Source organism: Gossypium arboreum, chromosome 5, assembly GCF_025698485.1.
Source record: "Gossypium arboreum isolate Shixiya-1 chromosome 5, ASM2569848v2, whole genome shotgun sequence".
NCBI lineage: Eukaryota > Viridiplantae > Streptophyta > Magnoliopsida > Malvales > Malvaceae > Gossypium > Gossypium arboreum.
In genome coordinates this window covers 14914872-14941388 of record NC_069074.1, presented here as the reverse complement: position 1 = coordinate 14941388, position 26517 = coordinate 14914872, and the positions used below count along the sequence as shown (strand labels likewise).

General features: G+C 33.9%; 4 protein-coding genes and 1 long non-coding RNA gene across 9 annotated transcripts; 1 reads left to right on the top strand and 4 right to left on the bottom strand.

Moving 5' to 3' along the window:
- The first annotated feature begins 336 nt into the window (after positions 1-336).
- Positions 337-1579, top strand: LOC128293133 (uncharacterized). Its single transcript, XR_008283207.1, has 2 exons — positions 337-717; positions 1211-1579. It is a non-coding gene; the product is annotated as an uncharacterized LOC128293133 (long non-coding RNA).
- Positions 1580-1669: 90 nt separating this feature from the next.
- On the bottom strand, positions 1670-3640 carry LOC108450250 (autophagy-related protein 8C-like). Of its 2 annotated transcripts, none has more exons than XM_053028633.1 (6): positions 3406-3640; positions 3230-3292; positions 2598-2653; positions 2446-2498; positions 2096-2214; positions 1670-2010 (listed from the first exon to the last, which is right to left on the bottom strand). In XM_053028633.1, the coding sequence occupies exons 2-6, from the start codon at positions 3264-3266 to the stop codon at positions 1904-1906; spliced, it is 372 nt and encodes a 123-aa protein (XP_052884593.1). In that variant the 5' UTR covers positions 3267-3292; positions 3406-3640; the 3' UTR covers positions 1670-1903. The 2 variants fall into 2 exon arrangements, with proteins under 2 accessions (XP_052884593.1, XP_052884594.1); XM_053028634.1 differs by having other exon boundaries at positions 3572-3634.
- Positions 3641-7517: 3877 nt separating this feature from the next.
- On the bottom strand, positions 7518-11287 carry LOC108450381 (probable beta-1,3-galactosyltransferase 1). Of its 2 annotated transcripts, XR_008282595.1 has the most exons (12): positions 10763-11287; positions 10103-10187; positions 9799-9857; positions 9492-9703; positions 9340-9403; positions 9078-9150; positions 8857-8977; positions 8580-8667; positions 8355-8480; positions 8229-8268; positions 8036-8145; positions 7783-7962 (listed from the first exon to the last, which is right to left on the bottom strand). XR_008282595.1 is itself a non-coding variant. In XM_017747976.2 (11 exons), exons 1-11 carry the CDS (start codon positions 10870-10872, stop codon positions 7790-7792), a joined length of 1221 nt encoding a protein of 406 aa, XP_017603465.1. In that variant the 5' UTR covers positions 10873-11272; the 3' UTR covers positions 7518-7789. The 2 variants fall into 2 exon arrangements, 1 of the variants encoding a protein (XP_017603465.1); XM_017747976.2 differs by lacking the exon at positions 8229-8268 and having other exon boundaries at positions 7518-7962; positions 10763-11272.
- A 2778-nt stretch (positions 11288-14065) lies between these two features.
- Positions 14066-16182, bottom strand: LOC108450767 (uncharacterized). 3 transcript variants are annotated; one of them, XM_017748529.2, is made up of 3 exons: positions 15670-16182; positions 15263-15465; positions 14066-15047 (listed from the first exon to the last, which is right to left on the bottom strand). In XM_017748529.2, exon 3 carries the CDS (start codon positions 15039-15041, stop codon positions 14505-14507), a length of 537 nt encoding a protein of 178 aa, XP_017604018.1. In that variant the 5' UTR covers positions 15042-15047; positions 15263-15465; positions 15670-16182; the 3' UTR covers positions 14066-14504. The 3 variants fall into 3 exon arrangements, with proteins under 3 accessions (XP_017604018.1, XP_052884309.1, XP_052884310.1); XM_053028349.1 differs by lacking the exon at positions 15670-16182 and having other exon boundaries at positions 15263-15620; XM_053028350.1 differs by lacking the exons at positions 15263-15465; positions 15670-16182 and adding an exon at positions 15137-15215 and having other exon boundaries at positions 14066-15053.
- A 690-nt stretch (positions 16183-16872) lies between these two features.
- On the bottom strand, positions 16873-26051 carry LOC108453203 (starch synthase 3, chloroplastic/amyloplastic-like). Its single transcript, XM_017751174.2, has 16 exons — positions 25494-26051; positions 25078-25144; positions 23650-24981; positions 22979-23193; positions 22258-22528; positions 21664-21839; positions 21186-21293; positions 20629-20738; positions 20422-20527; positions 19869-20039; positions 19128-19256; positions 18543-18725; positions 18103-18234; positions 17855-17966; positions 17438-17561; positions 16873-17285 (listed from the first exon to the last, which is right to left on the bottom strand). The coding sequence occupies exons 1-16, from the start codon at positions 25611-25613 to the stop codon at positions 17153-17155; spliced, it is 3489 nt and encodes a 1162-aa protein (XP_017606663.1). The 5' UTR covers positions 25614-26051; the 3' UTR covers positions 16873-17152.
- Between the last annotated feature and the right edge of the window lie 466 nt (positions 26052-26517).

Below are 26517 nucleotides of genomic sequence, written 5' to 3'. Positions count from 1 at the left end.
AAAGACCTCATTAATTACTTTTCTTTAAAGATTTTATTTCAAACTATAAGAATCAAGTAACTAGCAATCATCGAACCATGATTAATATATAAAAGGGATCAAGAACCAACAGCTGCACTCTCATTTGGTCAAATAAAGATGAAATTTCTTTTCTTACTTTTCAATTTATTCTGCCGTTTAGTTCTAATCAGGGAAAAAAGTGGGGTTAGGACACAGATTTATGTTTTTCTTTTAGATTTTCCTAGAAAATATTAAAAATAGAAAGGAGCATCGTCCAATTACTCCATTGGCTAAATAGTATTTTAAGCAGCCGTAACTAAGTAAAATAATGAACATAAAACAGGATGGCATCAAATGATAGTAAAAAGGGAATGCAAGTATTAGCATTTGAACATGGCATGAAGGTTTACATCAAATATTATAATAATCATCATGAATTATTTATAGTAAATTTTTTTTTAAAAAAAAGGAAAGAAACAGATATGAAGATGCTACAAGGAGTTTGCTTCAGATGATGGGAACAAGTGAGTTGGCAAGTCCTTTAAAAAAAGGGGCAGCAAAATAAGATTAAAAGACAAAGTCATCTCCAAGTGGTCCTTTCTTTATTACGTTTTTAAAGGTTCTTGAGCAGAGAAATCCCATTATTGTTCATCTCCTGCTTCTATCAAATTTTTTTTCAGGCATAGCAGAGTCGCTGGTAATCATCACCAGGACCAGGTGCGTACTACCATTACTATCTTTCATCAAACCGCTTCTCTTTGTTTTACTAGTTGCTTTTTTTCATTTCATCTATTACTAACAAATGCTCAAGTCTCATAATTTCTACTACATCCTTGATCCTTTTCATTAGCTCCCACAGGGAGGGTATAAAACCTCTTAAACTTACTTCTGCAGATGCTTGTAGGCATAAGTTTAAGATCCAGTTTATATACTATTTTAAGTTCTTCCTTTTCGTATCAAATTTTGATCATATTTACACACGAAAAGAAAAAGAAGCTCTCGTAATTATGGTTTCATGGCACTCCAACAAAGGATCTATGCTTCAATCATTCAAGCATAGATTTGGCTGCGAGGGTTTCATTTTTTTTTCTTTCTTTTAATATGAGCAAACATAAAATATCTACTGCTTCGTTGCATTTAAAACAAGGTTATTATCATTGGGATTGGGGTTGGGTTCATTTTATAACCTTGTTTTTGCTATGAATTGAAGGGTAAGAAGGACCCATGGCGAGTGAGGCACCAAGCTGGGCTGATCAATGGGGTGCTGGAGGAATTGGTGCAATGGAAGACGAGGAGGCTACAGCCAAGAATGAGCACGACAAGAAGAAACCCCAAAGAAAAGGTGGACTGAATAAAGCCAAAACAGCCGCTTTGATGGGAGCCAAGAAATTCAAGAATGGGATATCCAAGGGCTTAACATGGGTCAAGAATAAATGCCAGAAAAAGGGTTCCTCCAAATGAACGTAACATTAAAAAAAATTGTAATTGCCAACGCTTTGATGTATTCTTCATTCATTTTTGAGTGACCTATATTCTCCAATTTATGGCAACTTAACAGCATAACAAAGTTTCTTGAGCACCTTTCATGGATCTACCAAACGATTCCATACTGTCGGAAAATGACTGGATAACAATCATGGCAGAGAGAGATATATATCAAACAATTGACTTGTCTCCTAACCTTGTAGAACTTTTAAGCATTCATGGATCATAATTAAAACCAGAATAACTTTACAATTATGAATCGCTGCTAAAGTTGGATTCAGCCATTTAATTATAGAAAATAAAATTGAAAGTTCAGGTAATAATAAAACCGTCATTGTCAAGAGCAAAGCACTGGGGATAATTAGCACCACCGAGAATTTACACCTTCCACTTTAGCTATTTACATAGTGTGATAGCATTATGCTTTAAGTGAAGGGGAACCAAATGTGTTTTCTCCACTGTAAGTCATATAAAGAAAACCATCTTCGTCCTTGTTTTCCTCATAAATTGCAGACATCAAGGCAGCTGCAAAAACCGAATTAGAAAAAAAAAAAAAGAAATAATCCTCACAGACAGAAGAACAAATGGTGAAGCTAATATCATTACTCACCGGTAGGAGGAAGAGTGTTCTTCACAAAGACAAATATAGCTTTCTCAGCACTAAGCTTAATCCTTTTACGTACAACATAAACAAATTGGCCCACAGTCAAATCAGCAGGAACAAGATACCTGGAAGCCACAATAAAAGAAGAATATAAAGAAAAAGAACAGAAAAAAAAATTTAAGCAAGTTTAGCAAATAACAGACTGAATAACAGAGAATTGTAAAGTATTGCTGTTTTCATGTTCAATACAATCAATCTTCTACACTTTGAAAGCATGGGTACAAAGAACAAGCGTCATTGTAGTTATATTACTATTAATAGAAAAGTGAATTTTGGTAAGGGCCAATGCAACTAACTTCTTTTTATCGATATCCGGAATGTCACTCCTTTCAGCTTTCTCAACAATAACCTGCATGTTGCCACCGTAAGTAAAGATGAATGTTAAAAGAAATAATGCAGGAAAACAATGTTCAGAAGAAAAGGAAGATTGTAACTTCGATATTCTTACAGGAACTCTGTCTGGATATTTAGCCCTGATGCGAGCAGCTTCATCTTGCCTCCTTTCTGAAAATTGGGAATTTTAAAAGACGATGATGAGTATTAACAAAAATTTTAGTAGCTTAGTCAGATTAGTGAACAAGTAAAGCAGAGACAACAGCAAAGATAACGAGGATGCTGCGACAATATTCAAAAGAGGCGAGACAAATAGAAATAAATACCAACATTTGCAATTATATTTCATTACTAGCATGTAATTCAAAAAGAAGCAACAGATCATGGAATAAATGCAAAAAGATGCAACTGTGCAGCAAACAGACAACTTCAACGTTTAGCGCTTTTCAAGACAGTATCCGCTCTCTAAGAAAGCAAACCTATTTATAGGAATATCGGTATACTGAAGCAATGTAACATCTCATGAATTTGACAAAGATATCCCCCTGATTGAACCAAGGTTTAACAATCAATTAATTCTCAACAGTAAATACAGCAGTCATAGATTTAATACAAATAATAATAATAATAAAACAATGAATAACCAAAGAAAATTTTAAAGCGTCAATAATTCAAGCAAGCAAAATTTTCAACAAATTCTTATACAAAGAAAAAGGATAAAAATGAAAAAAAAAAAAAAAAACTAACCCAATGGATGCTCAAGCTTAAAGGAACTTTTCGCCATTGCAAGACTCGATCCCTGATTATCCGCTGCGAATTTCAAACATCGAAACATCAGTAGAAGATCAATTCTTTTTCTAAATTAGAGATAGAGAACAAATAAAAGTGAAAACTTTGTCCAACTATAACATCAGAAAGAATACCCGACAAGAAACAAGGAGGAGGCTTTGAGAAATTAGGGTTTCAACTAAAAACAAAACCCTTAATTGATTGATTGATCGAGAGAAAAGGGTCGATTTCAAGCAAAGAAATTTATAGGTTTAATATAATTTATAAGAGGAAGCGAAGGTGTTTTAGGCAACAAGAAACCTTATGAGCGTCTACTACTTGAATACGAGCCAAACACGAAACCAATATTTAGGGGAACTTCTAATAGAAATTTTATTGATGATTTAATTCAGGCATAATTAAAAAATACCCCTTAAACTATACCCGAGTTTCCAAAAAGATACTTAAATTTTTTTTTTGTCAAATGTGGTACTCAACTTCTACTACCCAGTTTACTCCAAAATTTATCACCGTTGGAAAAAAAGGTTTTAGCCTATCAGAGATTGCCATGTCAACAGTATTTGCCATGTCAAGAAGGGGGAGGAGAAAGCGGTGGTGGTGGAAGGGAGCCGAGAGGGGGCGGAGAGAGGGATGAAGAGCAAACTTTTGTTTTTTATTTTTATTTTTTTAATATTAACATTTAACATTTTTATTTTCTCCTTAACAAATTCCATAAAAAAGGGTAAAATCAAATATTTTTGACGTGGCAGTTTTTGATTGGTTAAAATTTTTTTCTTAACGATATTAATTTTTGAGATAAAATGGATATCAGAAGTTAAATTTGAGTACCACATTTGATCAGAAAAGTTTAAGTACCATTTTGAGAATACAGGTATAGTTTAGGGGTATTTTCTGAATTAAGCCTTTAATTTGACTAGTATTTTATTTGTTTCACCGATTGAATTGCTCCGGTTCTAGGAATCTCATGCGTGCCCTGCCTTGGTTAGCTTATGAACGATGCGGTTTCGAGACTTTTGCTTGAAGATAGGGCTCGAATGGCATTGGAGGAACGATAAAGTCTGCTTTAAGTCCTTATACTCTTCATATTTTAGAAATTAGTCCACTATTTTTCTTTTCAAGAATTTAACACATTTACTTTTTAAGATTTAAAATATAAGTATAATTAAAAATATTAAATTTTTATCAAATTTAATTTCATTACAACATTATTTCTTTATTATATGGCTAACAAATGAATAAATTATCTATTTCAAATATAATATGAATGAATTTAATAAATTAATTTTAATGATAAATTAATAACTAGACCTAAATTTTAAAATTTTAAAATAAATAAATAATTTTTAAAATAAAATAGATAAATTTAAATTTAAATGGAAGAAAATATAAACTTAAAAATATTTAAACCCTAATGAAATAGGTTGCTCCAATTTTAGAGTTCATATATGATAATATCTAGAATATTACATGATTTGTCTAAATATTTTAAAATGAAAATATTGGGATATTTTTTGGTACATGAAATATATTGTGATCTTTTCATTAATAATAGGTGGTTATTTATGCTGCAACGATAATGTTATATTATAACTACGTATCAAATATAAATCTTAGATATTTTTATGAGTTATTTAATTAAGGAAAATAATTGATGAAAATGATTAAATGCTAAAACATTATCTCATTTTACTTTATGTTTAGAAAATGAAAAGTGTGGAACAACTTGAGGGGTTTGTTGGGAACTTCTTAGCTAGTACATATGAGAATTAATAAGTGAGGGCAAAAAGTTCTTTATTGAAGTGATGATCTATCTATCTCAATGAATGTTACAATAATTACAAATAACAGTTAGGAAATGGTTGAAAATTGAAATACCACACTTTACTTTTCACCTAGTCTATTATGTATATAAATTTGAGAAATTATTTTATTCAACCTTTTCATTATATTATTTATGGTCCGTTTTCAATTATTTAATGATATTTTAATAATTTTTCTATGTCATTAATATATAATTTTGATAATAATTTTATCTCAAACTTTAGACCTCAAACCCTAAACAGTGAATCCTAAACTTTGCACCTTAACTCTAATTTAGGGTTCAAGGTTTGATTAGAGTTTGAAATTTGAGGTTTGAGTTTAGATTTAAGGGAAAAATTTATTAAAATTATATATTAATACATAAAAAATTTACTGAAATGTTATTAAATAACTAAAAGAGATCATAGATAATGTGAGGAAAAGTATCCATAAAATAATTTTTCTTATAAACTCTTTCCTTAACTTAGTTGTATCAAACACTTTGGATTAGATGTTTAAATGTTGAGAAATATATGTGAAATCTTTTGCAACATATTTAATTTATCTTGTGTAATTATCAATGCACTACTAAGGGCTTCCTTTACTTAACAACAATTAAACCCTTTTGGTTAATTTTTTTCTTCTGGGTTTTCGATTCAATGCATAATATATAGTATTGCATTAATTACCTACACATAATAAAAAGGCCAAACCACAAAGAAGACAAATGGCTTAATTAGCCAGCCTTGTAGTGAAACCTAGCAGGTCTCTTTTGTATATGCAAATTGCAAAAGAGACTTCCCAGTTTCATTCGAGAGTAGAAATATATATCGTAGATGTAATTAAGAGAGCATGCCTAGGAGAGGGTCCAACAGAAGCACCGGTCCATTAAAAAAACTCCATTCAAGGACCTTCTTGTGGGTCTGCTGCAAATATTTTCTCAACCTGCGGGTGCACGTTGCAAACAATGGGTCAGTGCCACTCAGCGTCAGCGGCATCAACGTCAAGAGGAGATGATCACGAAGAAGAAGTGCGTTTTGAGGAGGATGAGGAAACGTCCAGCATGAAGAAAAGGTGCTTATCCATGGCTAAGGAACAAAGGTCGAGGTTTTACATATTAAGGAGGTGCGTTATTATGTTACTTTGTTGGCAAAAGTACGACAAGCATTGACTTTCCCTCCCTTGTTTTCTCTTCAACAATGACTTTCCCTCCCTTGTTTTCTCTTCAACAAAAGCTCCCCCTTTTCATAAATTTTCAAGTATCAATAATGTAAAAGCACTACTGCATAATTAATCATGGTGTCTTTGCTTCTTTCTTTTCTATAATTTGATAGCTAGTTGTCAATTTAATCATGGTTGCATCATATAATATGCTTACCTTTTCCTTAAATAGAATGCTGCTATGAAAGCCAATAAACCTGTTAAAAACTGGGGAAATTTGAAAAGATACTAAAGATAGGACCTAGGGTTCTTTTCTAATTCTTGTGGGGAGGACAAGTGAGGAGAGATAGATACGACTATGGTGCAGTGATAGATACAACATTTGCAGAGTTTTCACGTGAAAATAGTTAAAAGAAGAAAAAAAAAAAAGGGGGGTTGTTTTTCTTTATATTTTTTGCTCTAAAAGGTGAGGGAAAGATGCAGACATTATTTCACATGAAGAGAGGGACAGATCATTGAGGGGATGGTAAATAGATACAGGTTTCCTTTTGGTACGCCTGGGATCCATAACAAGCTTGTCGTTTTGGCTTGTTATCTTGTACTATTGCAGTTTATCTTATCTATGGTTAAGAATTTCCTTATGAAATTTTTAGCTAATTTCCTAGCTATTATTTCTCAATTTCAGGAAAAAGAGAGTGCAATAAGTCCACTAATTTGATCATTTCATAATTCAAAATTTTAAATGCCCTGGTAGGTAGGTAGGTATACCATCAAACAGTCTCGATTTATTAGCAAAATAATTGCTACATTTGCATATAGAGTTGGAAAATGATGGTTATTGCAATGTTTCCTGATTATTTAGCATTACTTCATTTATAAATATGTTGATATACCGTATCAACTATACTGAAAGAGAGTCTTTAAAAATATATATAGGGAATTTGTAGTAACAGACTTCAAGTTAAATTATTATATATTTTATTATAATTGTATTACAAAATACATCTCATTAATCATTCCTGGTTTTTTGTGCCTTACCCATATTTTGATGTAAGCTATTGTACTACTTGTTAACCACTCTTGACTATTAAACAGATATTAAAGTTTTCCATAAATTTTACGTTTAAGAATACCTGACATGACATGACATATAATATTGTGATTTGTCTTTACGATCGATAGACATGAACGTTAAAATTGTACATAATATATCTAAATCGAAGTTGTTCATATGAAAGGCACGAGAGAGAAGTCCTGAAGATATATAAATATGCATTAATATTGATTTTTATTTAGTAAGCAGCAATATGCTGCCTATAAAGATTAGACGTATATTATATAGATCTCATTACCATGGCAAAAAACTTTCAATCCAGCCCGCCACCATGAGGTTAGGCAGTTGTATCTTCATTTCTTTAGTATGGTATACTAGTACACATTCGTATACACCTATGGATGCAATATAAATGTGGGGAAAGGGGAAAGGGGAAAGAAGTATAAAAAAGGGGAAAAAAAAAAAAAGCATCTCTATTCTGGATTTCTCGTTTGTATTTTTCGTCAGGAAGAAGTTCTCATCGTTTGCACAAAGTTTGCGCTCCATAAAGCATTCTTGTCTTCACCACAACGTTCATGGACCTCCACAATCCTCTCCACAGACCTGCAAATCCCACTGCACCTCCAGTCAAATGAAGCAGCACAGATATTACCAGCTTGAGCTTTCCATTCACAATCTGAAAGAAAACTATTAAAAGTCAATGCTCCAGTGCTACTTGAACAAGAAAACACAGATTACATGAAAGTTACCTGGTGGAGTACCACAGCAGAGTCTCCTATCATCCACATGCTCCACATCCAAACCAATAAACCAAGCTCCCAAAGAAACATCTTCATTAGCATATTTATGCAGTACATTCCTGAGACAGAGCATAACTATAATCACTGGAGGCACTAACAAATATATGAAATTAGAGCTTCGATTTGAACACATGCACCGCACAACTAGAACTAAAGCTTCGTTGAGTAACTGGACCAGCTTCCTGTTAGTTGAAATGCACACATCAACTCATCAAGGATAAACAGGCTTGAAATCCAAACAACGGGAAAAAAGCATGTAGGAACTCACTGATTTATGAATATGTAAGTAGCCAAATCTTTGGATATAGCATACAGTTGTCCAGTAGCATGTCGAAAATATTTGTTCCCAACCTCACCAAATTTCCAGTACTCAGGTTCATGGTATTTCACTCCCCTATTAATTAAAGATCATATAAAACACAACCGGATATTTCAGATATTTATCTCATCTAAACATATAAACTAATCTGGAAAGCACAAAAACTCTGCTTACTTTCGAGCAAGAACAGGACCCGACTTCATGCAGCCAATATAAACTCGGGGTTTCTTCCTATGCCTAGCTAAAGCCACGCCAAGTGTTGCTGCAAGCATACCAACTCAATAAGAAAAGGAGTATACATATTTACAACCCTTTTTCCTTTTATTAACAACTATGATTGTCATCTTTGTTATAAGAAAACAACTATGATTGACATCATATTTATAAAGGAATTAGAGTGCGTACAAAGATTTGTAAACATGCAAAATGAAAGAATAAAATTTTGTTTTACCTAGATTCACATGAATATCATCATCAACTTTGACATAAAATTCTGCATCCCACAAGGAAACAGCAGTGGCAAAATAAGTTTTTGTCTTGGCTGACAACTCCAGGTAGCCCTCAACATGTTGCTGCTTTTTTTACGGACAAATAGAAGTAAAGGTCTTTTAGATATTTTATACGATCTGTTTACGCCTACAAAAAAATTAGACTACTCGATAGAAGTATTACCAATCTCAAAAAGTCTCCATGCACCTTTTCTTCAGCTTCAATGGCTTTATCAAGAATGCCACCTGACGTTGAACTGGAGAAAAGGCCAACCAATTAATTCAGTTTTCTACTCCATTTACATCATATAGTTTACTAACACATGCGATTTCTTTGAATATTTGTAAGATGAATAATTGCATTCAAAGCAAAATGCCTTTACATGCAGTTATTGTAGAAATTAAAGCAAATAGCCAAAAGAATGGGCGGAATGGGTGGAAATTACCTGTGACCTATAACAAATCGTATGATGATACCCTTTTCTTCCTCTAATTTTTTTCGCTTCTCAGCTGGAACATATATATAGCAAGAAAGCATTAATCATACACCAAGAGGAGGATCATAAAGGAATAAAAATTAATAAAAACAGTAATGGACCTTGAGGCATCCAAGTCGCACGTACTGAATCTCTCCGCTTACGACTACTAAAAGCCGTATTGATTCCTATAACCATAAAATATTTCCTTTTTAAAATCGATTCTATATTCTTCACACCTTCAGACATCGTAGGGTCTTTCTGAATTGTCTCATGTTCTGCCCTAGAAGCCATCAATTTTATCTCCAAATCTGAAATGGCTTTATCCATAGTCCTGTATACCATACACAGCGAATAAGCTACAAATTTAAGGACACAATAGGGTACAATAGCTCAAATCCAGATGTAACAAAGATCAGTTTGGTTTACAGAATTGAGTGTTGGGACCCTGAAATGTCTCCTGAGCTATTGCCTTCATTCTTCACAACCTATTAAGTTCAAGAAAAGAACAAATATTTCAAACAATTGTCAGCATGATGAAAAATCCAGACAGAAAGTTTGGTAGACGAGACAAGTTAAAGGATATCACAAGTCGTTAGAGTAAATGCCACTACTCTGCTAAAACATAGAGGCCAAATCCATGTTTCTTTCATTACAACAAGTAGGCTCTTCGAAGCTCAAGCATATAGATAAGATAACTAAGACTGAACATGTGTGGGACAAAAGCACTCACAATGTTTCGATCATAATCCACAAATTGTTTACCCCCAGTTCTGGATGTCCACGGAATGCCCTTAGCATCAGGCACCATCCACGTCCTGATTCAAGTGTTTCAAAATTAAAATAACTCGAATATACTATAAGCAAGCCATGGCAAAATCAAATAGCAAAAGAATAGTGTCTTAAGTGTCTGAAAGAGAAGCTTAGCAGACTCAACAAAAAATATTGTATACCATGGTAAGCAATTTTCATATTACCAAAAAAAAAAATGACACAGAGAACCTAGTAGGTTGTGGTTGAGAAAATATCGTGCAGTGAAATTAACCCAAATGAGTTCTACCCTAAAAAAATCAACATCAGAGAGAAACATGTGTACAGTTTTAACTTTTAACCCACTAAAGGCGAGATTCCTGGAAATGGTAACAATCCAAATAATTTGCTGACAATAGCTTGCTCCACAATGATTAGTAAACAAGTCCAAAACTGAATTTTTTTTCATTTGGATAATTTAACATTCACATAAAATGATTTATCACAATTTTCAAGCATGCCGTGGAAGTACTTGTGAAAACTTCTTTCACGAGATCTATAAAATTCACTAAAATGCATCATTTAATCAGCAAAGAAAAAAAATGCAAATTGAGAGAAACATAATCCGAGAAAGCCAATATACCTATTGCTGAAGAACATTCCAGCACAGAAGCTAGCGAAACAAAGCAAGAGAGCCAAGTTCTTCGGTAAAACATGCTTTGAAGCATGCTCCCCTCTACTCTTAACAAACATTTTATTCTTTAAAAAGTCAATATCTTTCTCCCACGAAAGAATGTAAATTTATATACAAAGATGGAAATTTGGAAGAGAACAAAGAAAACCCAGAAACAGATTCAGAAAGGACAAGACATCAACAGTTTAAAGGCCTGCTTTTTTTTAATGAAACTCTCTCTCTCTCTCCAACCTCAAAGAGACCTGAGAGAGAGAGAGAGAGAGAGAGAGAGTACAATGGATAAATGTACACACACTAAAACTGCCCTATTAATACTACGAAAATGCAGAACCGTCCAGTTTAAGTGTTTAAACTTTAAACGAACGGTCATTCCCATAAATACCTCTAATGTTTTCTACTTTCTTTTCTCCTCATTCTTCTATTAACAGTCGGTTTCTTTTCACTTTGAACTCTAATGTAACAGGCTAACAGCATGATTTTGTGGTTTATTTTATTTTATTTTATTTTCATCTCTATATTACATTAGAGCTCAGAGTGAAAAAATATATATTTTTGAAGTTGGTACTCATACTTTACCAAAATTTAATAATTAATTTAATTAAGTAACATTATTAAATTATTAAATTAAAAACTATCAAATTTATATGCGATAAAATGACAAAAAAAAAATCATAAACAAACATTTGCATTAGGGCCAAGGACCACATTAACCAAACAACTGAATTTGGACTAATTTGTCGGTTGTGGTATTGTACTTTTTTAATTAGTATTTTCTTGGTTTTTTTTTTCTTTAAAGTTTTTTATATAACCCATGTTAATAAGAGAAATTACATGAGTTTATTTTCTTGGATTTTAATGATGAAACATTCTGATTTATCATTTATGTAAGTGATCATTAAATATTTTTACAGCTTTCTTTTCTCTTCCTCTTTTATATGTTCGTCCCTGTGGAAATAATAGCTTTACTGCTAATCTGCTGTAATTGTAATAATATGCTTTTCTTGGGTTAAGCAGTCAACATAACAACAAAAGTGGAAATTCCTTATTTTTAAGAAATTTAGAAGAGAAAGAATATAGATGTAAATTATAATGACGGTAAAAATATTATAAAATTCGTGTTAAATTATATTTTGGTCAAAATATTTTTTTATTTATTGTTGCATGTTGGATGTGAACTTTGATATTGTTGATTTGAATTAAAACACACGTAAAAATTTTTATTAAAATTAAACATTCATTTTCTCCTTAGATTTTAGGTTAAATAATAATAAATTTTAATATAAAAATAATTATTTTGGTTTCAATTAAGAAAATCTAGTAAAAGGATGAAGAAGAAAAATTTAATCACAATCAATGGTAGATCAAAATATAATTTTATTATTATTATTTTAAAATTTATAAATAATAAACAACTTAAATAAAAAATTTATTTTAAGGGACAGGTGACCTGCCAGCTACTGGGTCTGCCACTGTTCCTGTTACTTCTCAAACACCAAGTTAATCAAAACTGGACTTTATTTATTAATCCATCAAGATGTTGTATGTGGATGTCTTAGCCAAAGCTTTAGATGTTGGTCTTAAATGGATGTTTCCTTGAAGTTGATGCTGAAGGTTCAACTTTGATCGTAACAAGGAGGCGAAGAATAACTCAACCTCACAGGTGGAACCCAACAATCTACTCATGTCACCGCTATTGAAGCTGCCATCAGAGTTGGTGAAATAGAAGGATCCCGGGTGAATCAATGGAACATGCATTCATAGGTGGAGACCTCCAAATTTAGGGGTTTGAGTCCCTTGTTTATTTTTTAAGTTTAAGATTAAAATAATGGTTTAATTTATTTATGAAAAAACTTTAAAAGAATTCTATGTGCTTAAATGATATGTAATTTTTAATAATTGGTTACATATTATTTAATCCAAATCAGCAATGTGAAAATCTGTTTATAACCATAAAAATAAAATAATAGAGAATATTCGAATTAAAATGCAATCTATTTTCTCAAGATAACTTGACTAGTTTTTTCCTAATATACAAATATATTCATCATAACAAAACAATCATTCTGACAAAGATGCTTTGTTATGATGAATTAACAGCACAACACATGCTTATCCTTGATAAGGTTTAATTGTAAATAATGATACCATAAATGCCACAACATAGCAATCTAAACAAATGTTGGAAGTTATATAATCTGATTTTTAGCAAGTATCCTGCATAAATATATATTTAATTTTTCATAGAAATGTAAAAGATGATTATCTCATATTTCAACATGCATAAAATTTTTATATAATTTCCTTTTTCCTTACAAATGTAAACATTTTTAAGTAGTGGGAGAACTACTTACTGTTTATGACACTTGTTAGAATGTGTAGAGTGGTCCCTTAAACAAATGTAGATAAAATACTTTATTATTTTAGTGTTTTTTTATAAGGAATGAAATGTTGAAATTAATGTTTCATTTGAAAAAGGTGTATTATATAGTAAATATTAAAATAAAATTTTCATTCACTTCACTCTAAAGAAATTATGTCAAGCCTACAACAGATTGTCTGGATAATTTAAAGGTAGCAATGATAGCGGTGGGAGAATAGTTTTGAGGGGGGAAATTCATTGGATTGGGTGTCGGCAAAATGGTAGAACATAGAACCAAAACCCAAGGCGTGGAGATGCATTGCGGTTGCAAGTCTGTTCTACAGGTAGATGCTAAGCTATACTTATACTACATGAATATGATAAAGATTCAAGAATCTGTCCAATCAGGAGCAGCTAGTCTAGTCCTAGACGATTCTTATCTTCAGCCTTTTTCGTATGGTGGGTGGCCCATTATTCCGATGGAATGGAACTATGCAATGCAATGGAATCCATCTGTTTCATATACGTAAAGCCTTGAGGTTTTCTTTTGATCTTGTGCAAAGAAACATAGGTATGATATTATCAAAAGTCAAAATCATTACTTTGCCCTGTTTGTAGTTTTAGCTGTAATTATTAGGCAGTGCTAAATACATGGTCATCCAAATTTTGGAGTAAAATATTGAACATATAAATAAAGCAGAGAAAGGAAAGTACAGGGGTCGGTGGCTAGTAAAGAAAATAAAGAAACAGGTAAAATTTGGACAGACTAATGAGAATGAGATGCCTGAGTCCACTGTCTTGTGCTTTAACCAACATAAACAAAAGATGTGATGTTTTACTAACTATTACTAAATGGCTAAATGATGGAGAAAAGAACAAGATATAAAAAGATATTAAATTTGAAATATGCTTTAACTAATTCTCTCTTTACTGCTAAAAGTGCAGTCCAACTGTATCCAGAACATAAACCCTTTTCCACTACCTGACAAAAAAGTCTCGGAGGCTTGCCACCTTTTGTTGTTGTTTCTTTCCTGCCCCCCACCCCACCTCTATTTTTCTCCCACTATTTTCTAAAATCATACAAAAAAGGCAGCTCCGACTTTGATTTAGAAACCATGTTTTCGAGTTCCAAGTTCATTACATGGCTACACCATAATAATACGATCAAAAGTTGATAAAAAGCAAAAAAGGTTACATGGGACCCAAAGAAAGATGGAAAGTTGGAGAAGAAGAACATCATGATGGTGGTAATGGATTTGTAGTATGAAAATGAAGATATGATGATTTGGTGTGGAACTGTTGATGAATGATGTGACATTAACAGTACTGGAACTACTCGAGAAAACCTGTTTTTGTCAAAACTGCATTCCTTACTTTGCTTAGATCTCTGCCTTTAAGCGTCCTTCCAATCCCTTCACACACTGAGAATGAAGAAATTTGACTTCTTGCTAGCTTCTTAGCTAGCCATTCATGGGGAGGGACCATATCATGATCATCATCATGATCCTCCCCACAACCATTATCCCCATTATAGTCCCATCTCCCGTTCCTTGATGAATCCAAGCTTCCATGCCTGCCATATATCTTGGACCAATCAGGGATGTTGAGTGGAGCCGATGATTGCTGAGCCATCTTGGTTTCATGCTTTGCTGATGATGAGTACTGGCTAACCCTTGGAACCATCCTTGGTGCGCTTGGGAGGCGCCATGCAGTGGAAGAGTAGTCACTAGGTTTCCTTGGTGCAGGACCTGAATCTTCCTTCTCCTCCTCGTAACACCACATTTCTTCTTCATCGAAATCTTCAGCTATCGTTGACCTGATGTTGCAACCATTAGTGGTCTTCCTCATGGTACCATACCAGTCTGCCATGACTTTCTGTTTCTACCATAAACAAAGAGAAAAAGATACGACGTATGAGTATTGGAAGTGAGATATAAATACAAGGGGTGGGGGAAAATGCTTACATTTTCTTAAAACATTTATTTATCCATTTCATGATGTTTTGTGTTGTTTTGCAACTAGATAAACATGAGTTTATTTCTTGGGAATAAAAAAGAAAGTAAGAGAATAATATCAGGAATCTAGCTTGCCTTTGTTTCAATATCCTCCAAAAAGAAGCAGAGCTTTTCAAAGATACATCACACAAATGAAATGGGTTAACTTTGCTTAGCCCCAAAAACCAACCAGGAGGAGAACAGAAGAGAAGCTGTGGAAAACACCCTTTTTTTTATCCCCACTCTGTGTGAATACTTCCAAACAAGATCACAGATTTCAAGACCCTCAAAATAGTACCCTGCAAATAACAGAGGAAGAAAAGGACGAGCTACAGATAGATGTAAATGAGATCATTTCATTTCTCATTTTCTCCGACTCTTATGCCTTATGGTCTATCCAATCCCACATTTTACTTGTATCGAATCAAATTCGACAGTTTAGAAACAAACTATTATATGAAGAAAAAAACAAATAGGTTGCTACTACTATTGTATAAACTTACCACCAATTCCCAATGGTTTCTGCAAAGATGGATTTGGCATTGGCAGTTGGCACCCACAGAAAAGAAGGTAGAAGCGGGAGGGTATTCATTATTGAGGCATTGAATAAAAAATCCAGGAAGCAAAGCTTATCAGAGCATATTTACCCACTATAGAAATTTTATCAGTTTTGAGGGTGAAGGGATCTCTTCATATGGGGTTTTTATTGTTTATATATAAACCGAGTGTGGATTATATACATATATATATTTGGAAAATCACTGAAAAGACTGGCCTGTGATTGGGAAAGGTGGAAGAGAAGGATTTGACTGACCAACTTCACTGATTTCCGTAACCTTATCCTCAACTCACAGCAGCATCTCATCTGATTCGACTTTAGCACAGACTTAAAAAAAAGGGGGGGAAAAGATAATACTAATAAAAGCTACGTAAAGTGTGAAGGTTATGGAAATTTGAGGAAAAAAATTTGGTTTCTAGGAGAGGGTGCTTAAAGGAGTAAAAGCATCTGGTTGGACGATAGTTACATTGATATACGTGGTGACTTTGTTTTTGTTGATGATCATAAATTTAACTGTGACTCAACTTTTTTCGATCTCATTAAATAAAATATGGCTACTTTCATTCTTCAATGCTTCCTGGGTTTTGGGGAATTGAGCAGCATATGGATATGGATATGGATATGGTGAGTGAAGAAGGGATCTTCTTAAACTAAAATCAGGAGCTATAATGTTGGACAATGACCAAATAAAAAATGGTTCAAGTCTTTCGAAAAGGAGGGGAAAAGGCAAGAGTATAATGCGACTGTGGTTTTTTATAGCATTTGTTTTATTGATAAAGAGTGTTTACTATATCTTTAATTCATGAATTGTACCTATATGGCAGTTTAAATGGGTATGTATAGATGTGAGTTTAAAGTTGTATTGTATTAAATTTATGTATGAAGAGGAATGCATGTAATATATGTTAATTTTAGAGTTTTGAGTGTTATTTTATGCAAATGACTGATAATTATGTCTCTAATTGGCTTATAGATCAACCTAACTTGGATGGGTATTAATCAATGTCCAGGATTTTACATACCAAAATTGGTACCATTATATGTTTAATCGCTTTATAAATTTAAAGGAAGAAAAATTTGTTTACCCATTTTGTTGTTAATCATCACCGCAAATTTGCACATTATAAAAAATTACTTTTCAATCACATTTGTGTTTTCATACCATTTTTTTTCACATTATTTTATCATTTCATAGAGATGAAGTAACAGCAGTCAAAAAGAATTTGTAGCTCTCAAGAATGATACACATTTGGTTCTCTCTTTTTTTTTTCTTTTTTTTTCCTTATTTTGAGGAGAGCCTATTGCTTTATGATACACAAAAATGGAGGAACGATTTTAAGTGCTAAAACTATGGCAGTAAAAGGTATAGGTAAACAATGTACAAGCTATGGAGATGGTAACGATTTGCATCTTTGCTTAATCGGCTTTTAGTATTTCTTTGCCGCATGGTACAACTCCATATAATCAAGCGCAGGCCGATTCCAAGACCAGTCTTGCTCCATCACCCTCTTGCACAATGAGTTAAACCAGTCACGACCATCATACCAAGCAGAGATAGCCCTAGATTATCAACAATTCAGAAGATCGAATCAATCACACACGTTCAGAACATAGAACCAAGTATTGTGGATTAGGGGAACTCTGGAAACTAATTGATAATGAAGGAATGGATGAACAAATACACTTACAAAGGTGCTGAGAAATTAACTCACCTATTGAGGGCATAATCTACTCCAGCACCATCAGCTCCATCGAAGTTAAATCCGTTGGGTTCAAGACCTTGTGCTTCAGCTCTAGCTTTATCATCGTCAACATCGAATACAGTATCATAAAGTCCTTGAAACAAGTAATTGAGACACAATGTCAATACACTTTAGGAAGATCTAACTTGTAAGAACGGAGGTCAAGTAAGATTCTTCAGTTCTCCATCCGAGAAAAACAAAAAATTCAATGAAATCAGATGCAATTTGCAAAACATAAGAGAAATCTAGATGTATGTAATTCATGGTTGCACACTTCCATATCCTCGGTAACAAGATCATCCACAGATCTATGCATCTTCGTAATTAAAGACGTCAAAGAATATAGTTTAGAGGTATCAAAATTACAGATTTAAGGAGAGTACACACCTCCTGTTTTACGAACAACAGGTATGGAGCCATATCTCATTGCTGTCAGTTGCGTCAGTCCACAAGGCTCAAAAATTGATGGAACTAGAATGAAATCGGCACCAGCATATATCTGTAAAAATAGACAAATAAAAGAACACAGATTAAAACTGCTAGGATCATATTGCAAAGGCAAAATATAAGTATGGCAAAATATAAGTATGCTCCTTAGAGAATAATCATAAACGAAAAAAACTGAGAGTGCAAACCAAGTGAGAAAGAGGTTCATCATAGGTCAAACAAAGGCGAGCCTGATCCGAATGAGATGAATGCAGCTGATTGGCCAAATTCACAAAATCATTTTGGATGCGAGGATCAGGAGCTGAGCCAAGCAATACAACCTGCCACCAAGAATATCATCATCACTTATTAATATGAATTAAGCAGGAATACACAACCAAGGAGGCCCACAATAGACACTAAACATCCTTGTTTATACATTCATTCCAAATATATCAGACAACATGATTTCCCAACTGCATTACACAAGCACATTCGTATTAAGAATGCAAGAAAAAAGATGGTCAAGTGAAAGCTCTAGGGAAAATCACATCAATGTCACTACTGAGAAGTCCAGATGATACAGATCAAATAATGTCTAATCCTATATGAATTCGTACAGGGGATGGTGAAAGGGGGGACAGGGAACCTGGCCATTGCGTTTTAAGGTGTTCCAAATTGCATGCTTGATAAGATGGATTCCTTTCTGGTGAGTTAAGCGAGTAATGATTCCAACCAAAGGATGATCAGATTTCTTCAAACCAAGCCTTTGCTGCAAGGCTTCCTTGGCAGCTCGTTTGCCTTCAACAACATTTTCTGAAGTGTAAGGTACCTGGAACGACAAGCATCACACATTAAGAACAATAATAATAGCAAAAAAGGGACAAAAGCAACAAAAGAATACCCTAGAGGACCATTGACACTCTTTTTTCTTGACGAGCATTAATTGGTAAATCTGATTTAGAATATCATATCAACAAAATTTATCAAGTCTTTTCAAATCATCAAGGCAACAGATCATCACTTTCCTAAAATACAACTTTAAATGAAAGAAAGAAAGGCCAAGATTTCCAAAAGGACAAAGAAGTAAGAGGAAGGTCTTGTGGCTCTTGCCTATTCAAATATGAATCGAGTAAAACAAAAAGCCTACAGATACATAACAGTTTTACTCATTTAAGGGCTGGGGACAAGCTCATAGATACAGGATTTATTAAATAAAGGTATATCTACTCACAGGAATGAACTTATCATTGTACGGATCCCAAATATCTAAGTCAATTCCATTTAATATTCCATGGAACTTGTGAAGATGAGGAGCTACTGCAGGATTTCCAGCAACCTCCTTTGAGTAGGTGTGGGATACCTGCATAAGATGAATAAGAAGCAACTAAGACATCATCATAGGAACTATGAAAGATAAAAGACCACCAAATATCTTGTCTTATATACTATAGCATGAAGTTAGGATGATGTAAAATAGAAAAATATAATTTGAATAGTTTGGAAGCATCAGAAAAAGGGTTATTAAAGACGTATCACTTGCTTATATTCTGTATCTAGTGAACTATACTCAATCATGTTTACAAAAAAGGAGTTCAAATTCAAAGAGGAAAGTAAACACAACGAAACTTCTTTTTTTTTTTTCTTTTTAAATGATTAAATTTCTGAACCACTGAGCAGTTAGTTATATCTTTTCAAATGAAAATGGAGAGAGCTAATGGCTACTGGTATGGTGATGTCCCAACCCAAGGATATGGTCCTAAATTGACCACATTATATAATTTAAAGCATTTACTTTATATACCTTTTAACTTAAAACATCATATGGAAGGCAAGTAGATAACCAAATGAACCAAAATATAATATCCATGAGCAATTGATCATAAATACACTATATGTAGGAAAAGATCTATACATGTCTAGAGCTACTGTATCAAGTAAGCAACATTAGCTATAAGGAAATTTGGGTACATACAGTTGTAGCCTTGTCTGCATATGCCATAGCTTTTCCGATGAAATGTGCTCCAAATTCAAGGTTATGTATGGTGAAGACAACCCGAGTTTTGCTAAGACCATAATGCATGTAATGGTCCTTAAATAGCCATGCAACTGGGGCACTAGACCAGTCATGGCAATGGATGATATCCTGCCAAATGTTAAGCAAAACTAAATATGGTTATCTTTGGATTTGTCCAAGCATTCAAGAAAAGATAATCATTAAAGAGAGTGGTGTACCCATAATACTCTTCTATGAATGAATTGTAGGGCCTATAGAGCTGAACAGCAAAACATATGGGTTTTGATAATTGCTAAAAGGTACTGCCAGGCATGTAGGTGGTTTACTTGATATACTGCCAAGTACGTGCATTTAACTATTTAAGCAGAGAGCCATCAAAATCTTGGCCTAGTGGCAAGAAACTTGTGTGGCACTAGGCTTGGGTTAAACCTGAGCATCCCCACCCCTTCCTAAATTATCAAACGTACAAAAAAAAAATTTAAACAGAACTATAACTTGAATCTAAACTTACAGGCTGAAGTCCACCTTGGTGTAGAAATTCTAGAGCAGCATGACAAAAGAAGCCAAACCTCTCTGCATCATTTTTGCAACCATAAACACAACCTGTCCAAACAAATCTGCAGGCAACGACAACACCAAAGCATTCTCATGATTGTAATTTGTTTATTAAAATGAAGCATTTTAATTCTCAAATGTGCATAGAGATTATCAAAATTACCCATTTTGGGGCTCCAGAAAATAAACTGAAAGGCCTTCCACTTTACCAAACCAAACTTTAATTTCAGTGCCACCCCAAGAATAGCTTTTTTGGTAATGTAGGTCCTTCACCTGTATCATAAAACATCCATTGAAAGATCTGAAATTATTAAAAGACAAAGTTTGATAAAAATGAAAAGTGATGAATGATTTTATTTTTCCGTTTTTGATAATTAAGATACGAATAACACTGAGAAGCAGTCTATATGATTACAAAATATTTTTAAGTAGCATGCACAAATTTTTTAATCATGAATGCCCAAATAAGGACAAGGGTGCATAAAGGGAGGATGGTGGGTAAGCCATGTTTAGAACTTTTGTTTTCAAGAAAATCCAATAGGAAAGGTGCATGCCACAAATATCTTATTAAAGAAAAAATGAATGTCAGCCAGCTGATGCGCAATTGCTAACACAACATGCAAGCTTACAAGCAAAATGCCAAGTAAGCAAGAATTAAAACCAGAAATGTCCATAATTTGAGGCGGGGAATCTCGCTAAAGCAACAGAAATGAAGCTTACATGGCTAAGGTTCAAGCAGTCATACTTTGGAAGAATGATGTTTACATTGTGGTTTAAATCTTGAACAGCACGAGAGAGACTCGTAACAACATCGCCAAGGCCTCCGACCTACAATGTTATAAAAGGAAGCAACTGAGACTTTTACTACAGATATGACCACAAAATGAAGATTAATACTCCACCAAATTCATTTATTGAAAAACTCTACGAAATTCAGTTATATGACTTATAACAGGTCAATAGCCCAGATATCTGCAGCGTCCTGGTTGTATAAGAGGTGCAGCATCCTCTCCCCCTAATTGTCTCATTTCCAGAACACTTTTCACTTGGGCATGTCACCATAAAGAATTTTCTCTTCATTATGAGAAAGAATTTGAATGGATTTGTAAACCAAAAATAAAATATCTAGAAAAACCTTGATAAATCAGTGCATTGAAAAAGTTTCTAAGTGTCAACATCCTTAATGTCCAAAATATACCTTTGCAATTGGGGCCATCTCAACAGCAATATGCACAATGTGCATAGGTGGCACTTTCACAATTCCTCCAAAAACAGGTATATGGTAATCCATACCACCTTTGTTGTCAAACATTCCACCATCTTCCCGCTCAGAGAATACAAAGTCCATCATATATGCATCCAATGGAACCTTGACTGGAAAGACACATAAAGTCAGTCTTAACTTCAAAAAGTAGAACCCCCAAAGTGCAGGCAAATCAAGAATGTAACAGTAATACAAAGACTTAATACAGTAAAAGCAAAAATAAAAAGAATGCCTTATGTCACCAAAAGGGATGAGACAAAGTCTTATATGCCTAAAACTTGGGTATACATTGAATTTAAAATAAGTTCTTAGTTATGTGATATCTGGATATGTAATTTACATTTATATTCTTGGACTGGCTGAAAGTGCCGCCTTCTTTTTTTTCGGACGAAGTGCCATGACTAGAAGTCGTACACAAACCATTAACTTCACTTGTAACAAGAACAAGGTGCAGTGGTGAAGATAAAGAAAAACTTCAGTCTCCAGGTTAAATAGAGAAAGCCATAACTGAAAGTTAACAGAAATTACCAGTAGCTTTTACATGCGAACCATTATCTGCAGGCAACATTCTCTGAGGTGGTAATGGACCCATACGGTGAGTCCAACGGTTAAATGAACATCTGAACCATATTTCATGTTTTCCATTAAGAACTGTGTTAGCAGGATTGTAAAAAACTGTAACAGTGCTTCCTGCATGAACATCAAGAGGCTCGGTATAAACTATATGTTTTTGGGAAAGCAGAAATCTCTTCAATGTTCTTTCCTTCATTTCAGCCTTCATACGTGCTGTTTTTTCCGACTATAACAAGAGAAGAAAAGAAAATTAAATCAGTAAATACAACCAAGACAAATGAATAAATAAACCTTTTATCTTTTATTTATACTTGAAGTCTAGAACACAACAAAACTAAGATCAGCAATTAACATGCAGAAAATGCATTTCCAGCAGCAATCTTTGCATTCTGAGAATGGTTCAAAATTAGCATTCTAGTCACAAGAGAAACAAAGAAAGCATAAAAAAGAAGCCAGCAGTAAACAACCCAAGCAATCAGATCTCTGTCTCTGCCATCATAGTCAGTGAACAAAAACCTTACTTTCACTACGATGTTTTAAAATTTAATTAACCTAACCTTTCTGCAACTTGCCATGAAATTTACATCTTTAATAGAATGATATTTGAATCTTCACTGTGCTCTACACTGCTGAAGTTGACAGTAATTATTCAGAATATAGTTTCCTGGAAACTAACCTTGGCGCGTATGGCCTCCTCTCTTAGTTTCCTCTCTGCTTGAAGCTTCCTAAATATCTGGTGTTCTTCCTCAACCCAAAACATCTCTTCAGGAATGCTTTTCGGGACAACAGCATGGAAGTCTTGATAATTGTTGTTATCATATATAGTGGCAACCTTAGGAGGTCCATCAGCAAATACCCAGTCTAACACAAGGGCACGACCAGGTACAACAACTGCAGAAAAACCCCATCTTGATCATAAGATAAACACCACCACAGAAATGACCCTCTAATTATAAAGTATGATTGCAATAAACTATATGCAGCAAATCCAATCAGTAACCAAAAGAACAAATATATTTCAAAAGGAATAAAATGGTTCTCTAGTCAACGAAATCAAAGACATTAAAGAAACCCAAAATAGAAGAGCAAATATTATCTGATTTAATGCGAACAAAAACTCCCATGTAATAAAGAGCATGCTCATGGCCATAACAATCACTTTATTCATAAAAGCATAGATAAACATTTTTTTACAAGTACTGAGAAAAATGTCTAGAATAAAAATATAGAAAATGTTGAGATCAAAATTTTGGCAGATTCTAAATTTTAGACTCATTGGATATCACCTTTAATATCACAAAAAGTAACAACTACAAATTAAACAAAAAAAAAAATTGTGAAACATACCTTCTGCATACCACCAATCCCCACCCTCTCTACCTGACCTGAGAAACTTTTCAACAATTGTTAATCCATTGCACCAATTATTATGTCCTCCATGAATCCAAAGCTCATTGGCATGAGCAAGAGGGCCTGAAGTTTTGTTATAATATAACTTGACCTTGTCTGCCCCTTTGAATTCGTTAGGTTCTATGAACCAAATGTTATCAACTGATCTTGGAGCCTGTTTCATCAATTGTTCCAATATTTCTCGCCTCTTTCCAGTCTCCACCTTTGCTTGTGCTCTATCTGCTTCGCTTGCTGCCTTCTCTGCTTCTATTCTTCTTTGCTCTTCTTCTTGCCTTTCCTTTTCTGCCTGCTCTTTTGCAAGTTTCTCTAGTTCCCTTCTTTTCTCTTCAAGCAAGAAATCTTCAAATGCAAACACATCCATTCCACCCTCCACAATTATGCAAAAATCCTGTTTGTCGTTATTGTCATAGATATTCTGCCCATTAAAAAACACAAAATCCATCTTGTAAGCTTCCTTTGGAACATGAATCTGGCAAGACCACCAATCCCCTTCGAAATAAGTCTTATTCAACCTCATAGTGAATGATCTCCATCGCCAATCATTGAAGGCTCCCATGATTAGAATATCTTGCTCATCATTTAAAGTGGAGAAACTCCTATTAAAGAACACTTCTATGCCTTCATCTGGTCTTACTGTCTGAGGATAAACAAAAATTTTGTTCCCCTTCAAGAAGTTTCCCTCAGCAAGGCGCTCAATTTCCTGTTTACGCAAATTTTCTTCCATCTCCAACTTCAATTTTGCTGAAGCATCTTCAATTGTTTTCTCATTCTTTCCAGTAACAGTTCCATCAGTTTCTATACCAGCCAAATGCTTCTCTTCAGTAATAGCGTCATCAGTGAAATGCTTTCCTTCATAGGTTGCAGCATCTCTTGATGTACTCACAGTATCATTTTCCAAAATTATTTCTTCCTTCTGTAACCCCAGAACATCTTCAACAACCTTCCTTGCACTTCCATTTTCTGCATTCAGGTAGCTTTTGGTCTTTGATGGTACATCCTCTTTTAACTCTTCCTTTTCACTTTCATTTACCTTATTCTTTTGATAAAGTGCAGTGGTTGATTCTTTATCAACAGCAATTGTTGATTCCATTTCTGTCTGGTTAGACTCTTCTGACTCGCTTAATGTCGGAATGTTTGAATCCTCATTCTCACCATTATCCTTTTGATCCCTCTTCTGGTTGCCTGTTCCTAATTTTGTTTTCCGGCCAAAACCCTTCGAACTTTTGGAGCTTCGGGTAGACAATTTTCTTTGTCTCCTCTTTGAAAAATCTATAGAAAGCACAATATTTCAGGAAAATAAAAATTCAAAGATTGATTACCAAAAATGTTAATTTAAAACCATAACACCACTTAGCAAAAACTAACCAGCTGCACCAGCCGTAACTCTAAGCGAAACTCTGCTGGGAAGACACTCACAACGCCATGGAGTAAACTGAAAACAATAACCAAAATTAGAATAATAGGCAAATGCGATCGCAATACAGCTCCACTTGAAATTATATACTCAGAGAAATACCACAAACAGACATAACACTACCAGAACCAGTATTACTATGAAAAAAGAAATGAAATTCTACGGAAAACAATAAACTGAAAGTAAAACACTCAGGGAAACATTGGAAAACATGGTTTTTATATATGAAACAAATTAGAAATGCAATTTCCCGACATAGTGAACAAAAAGAACAGAGAAGACAAAATACTCAGTTCCACCATCATTACAATCAACAACAAAAAAAGGAACAGTGCTCAAAATCAAAAGAAGAAAAAAGAAAGTTCACCTGTATAGTTCTCGCAAAAGACCAGGAACCAAGAAAGGGTCTGATTTTGAAGCAGTCGGTCTTGTGGTTAAGCACCTCTTTGAATCTCAACGGTCTTTGCAATTGCAAAGACACATCCATGGGTAAATTGTCAGAACACAAAATAGGATGTTTGTACTTAAGCTTTTGCTTCTGGGGAAGATTTCTGCTCCACTAAGATCTGTAGATTCATTCATTAAAGAATTTGATCATCACATCCAAATTCTAAAATAATTATAAGAATCCAAAATTTTAAGTTAGACAGTAACAGGGAGAGGGGAGTCCTAGAATCTCAGCCATAAAACCCTCAAAATTTAAAATGTTCTGCAACCCACGATATCAATAACTTTTAAGGGACCGGTGACCGTTAGTTTTGGATTATAAGTTGATCCAACGGTGAGATATGAGTTAAAACGTTTATTCTGAGAAGTTTGGTTGCAGAGAAGAGTAGCCCACGACAAATCATGTTATAAAGATCTGTGAACATTTTGGAAGTACTAAATAGGCTTTTGAGAGGCTCATACTCAATTGCTCCTAGTTCGGGTAAGGGTGAGATACTGAGATGAGACGTAGGCGAACCAGACAATGGAGTGGAATCAAAATCAGCCACTGCATTGACATGTCAAATTGCAAGATGCCACGTGGAAGCATCTTTCAGCATTATTCCACCATTGTCTTACTGCTATTGTTGACTGTCTTTTTTTCTCTTCAAAGTTACCATTTATTAAGCTCTTAAACTAGCTTTTTATGAAGATTTTTTTCCTCTCATAGTAATTTATATCGCCATATATGAAAATAAAATGAGGTGAAAAGTAAACTCGAAATCTGAAAGCAACTTATCTCATATGAACTATATGTAGTATTTTCGAAGAATATTTAGTAATAATCATCAATTCCCAAAACCTTTAGTCAGATTAAAGTAATTCTTTTATCTGCCAAACTATCAACTTAATTTAAAGAAACATAGCAAACCCAAAAACAACATGTGAATGTTACCTTTATTAAA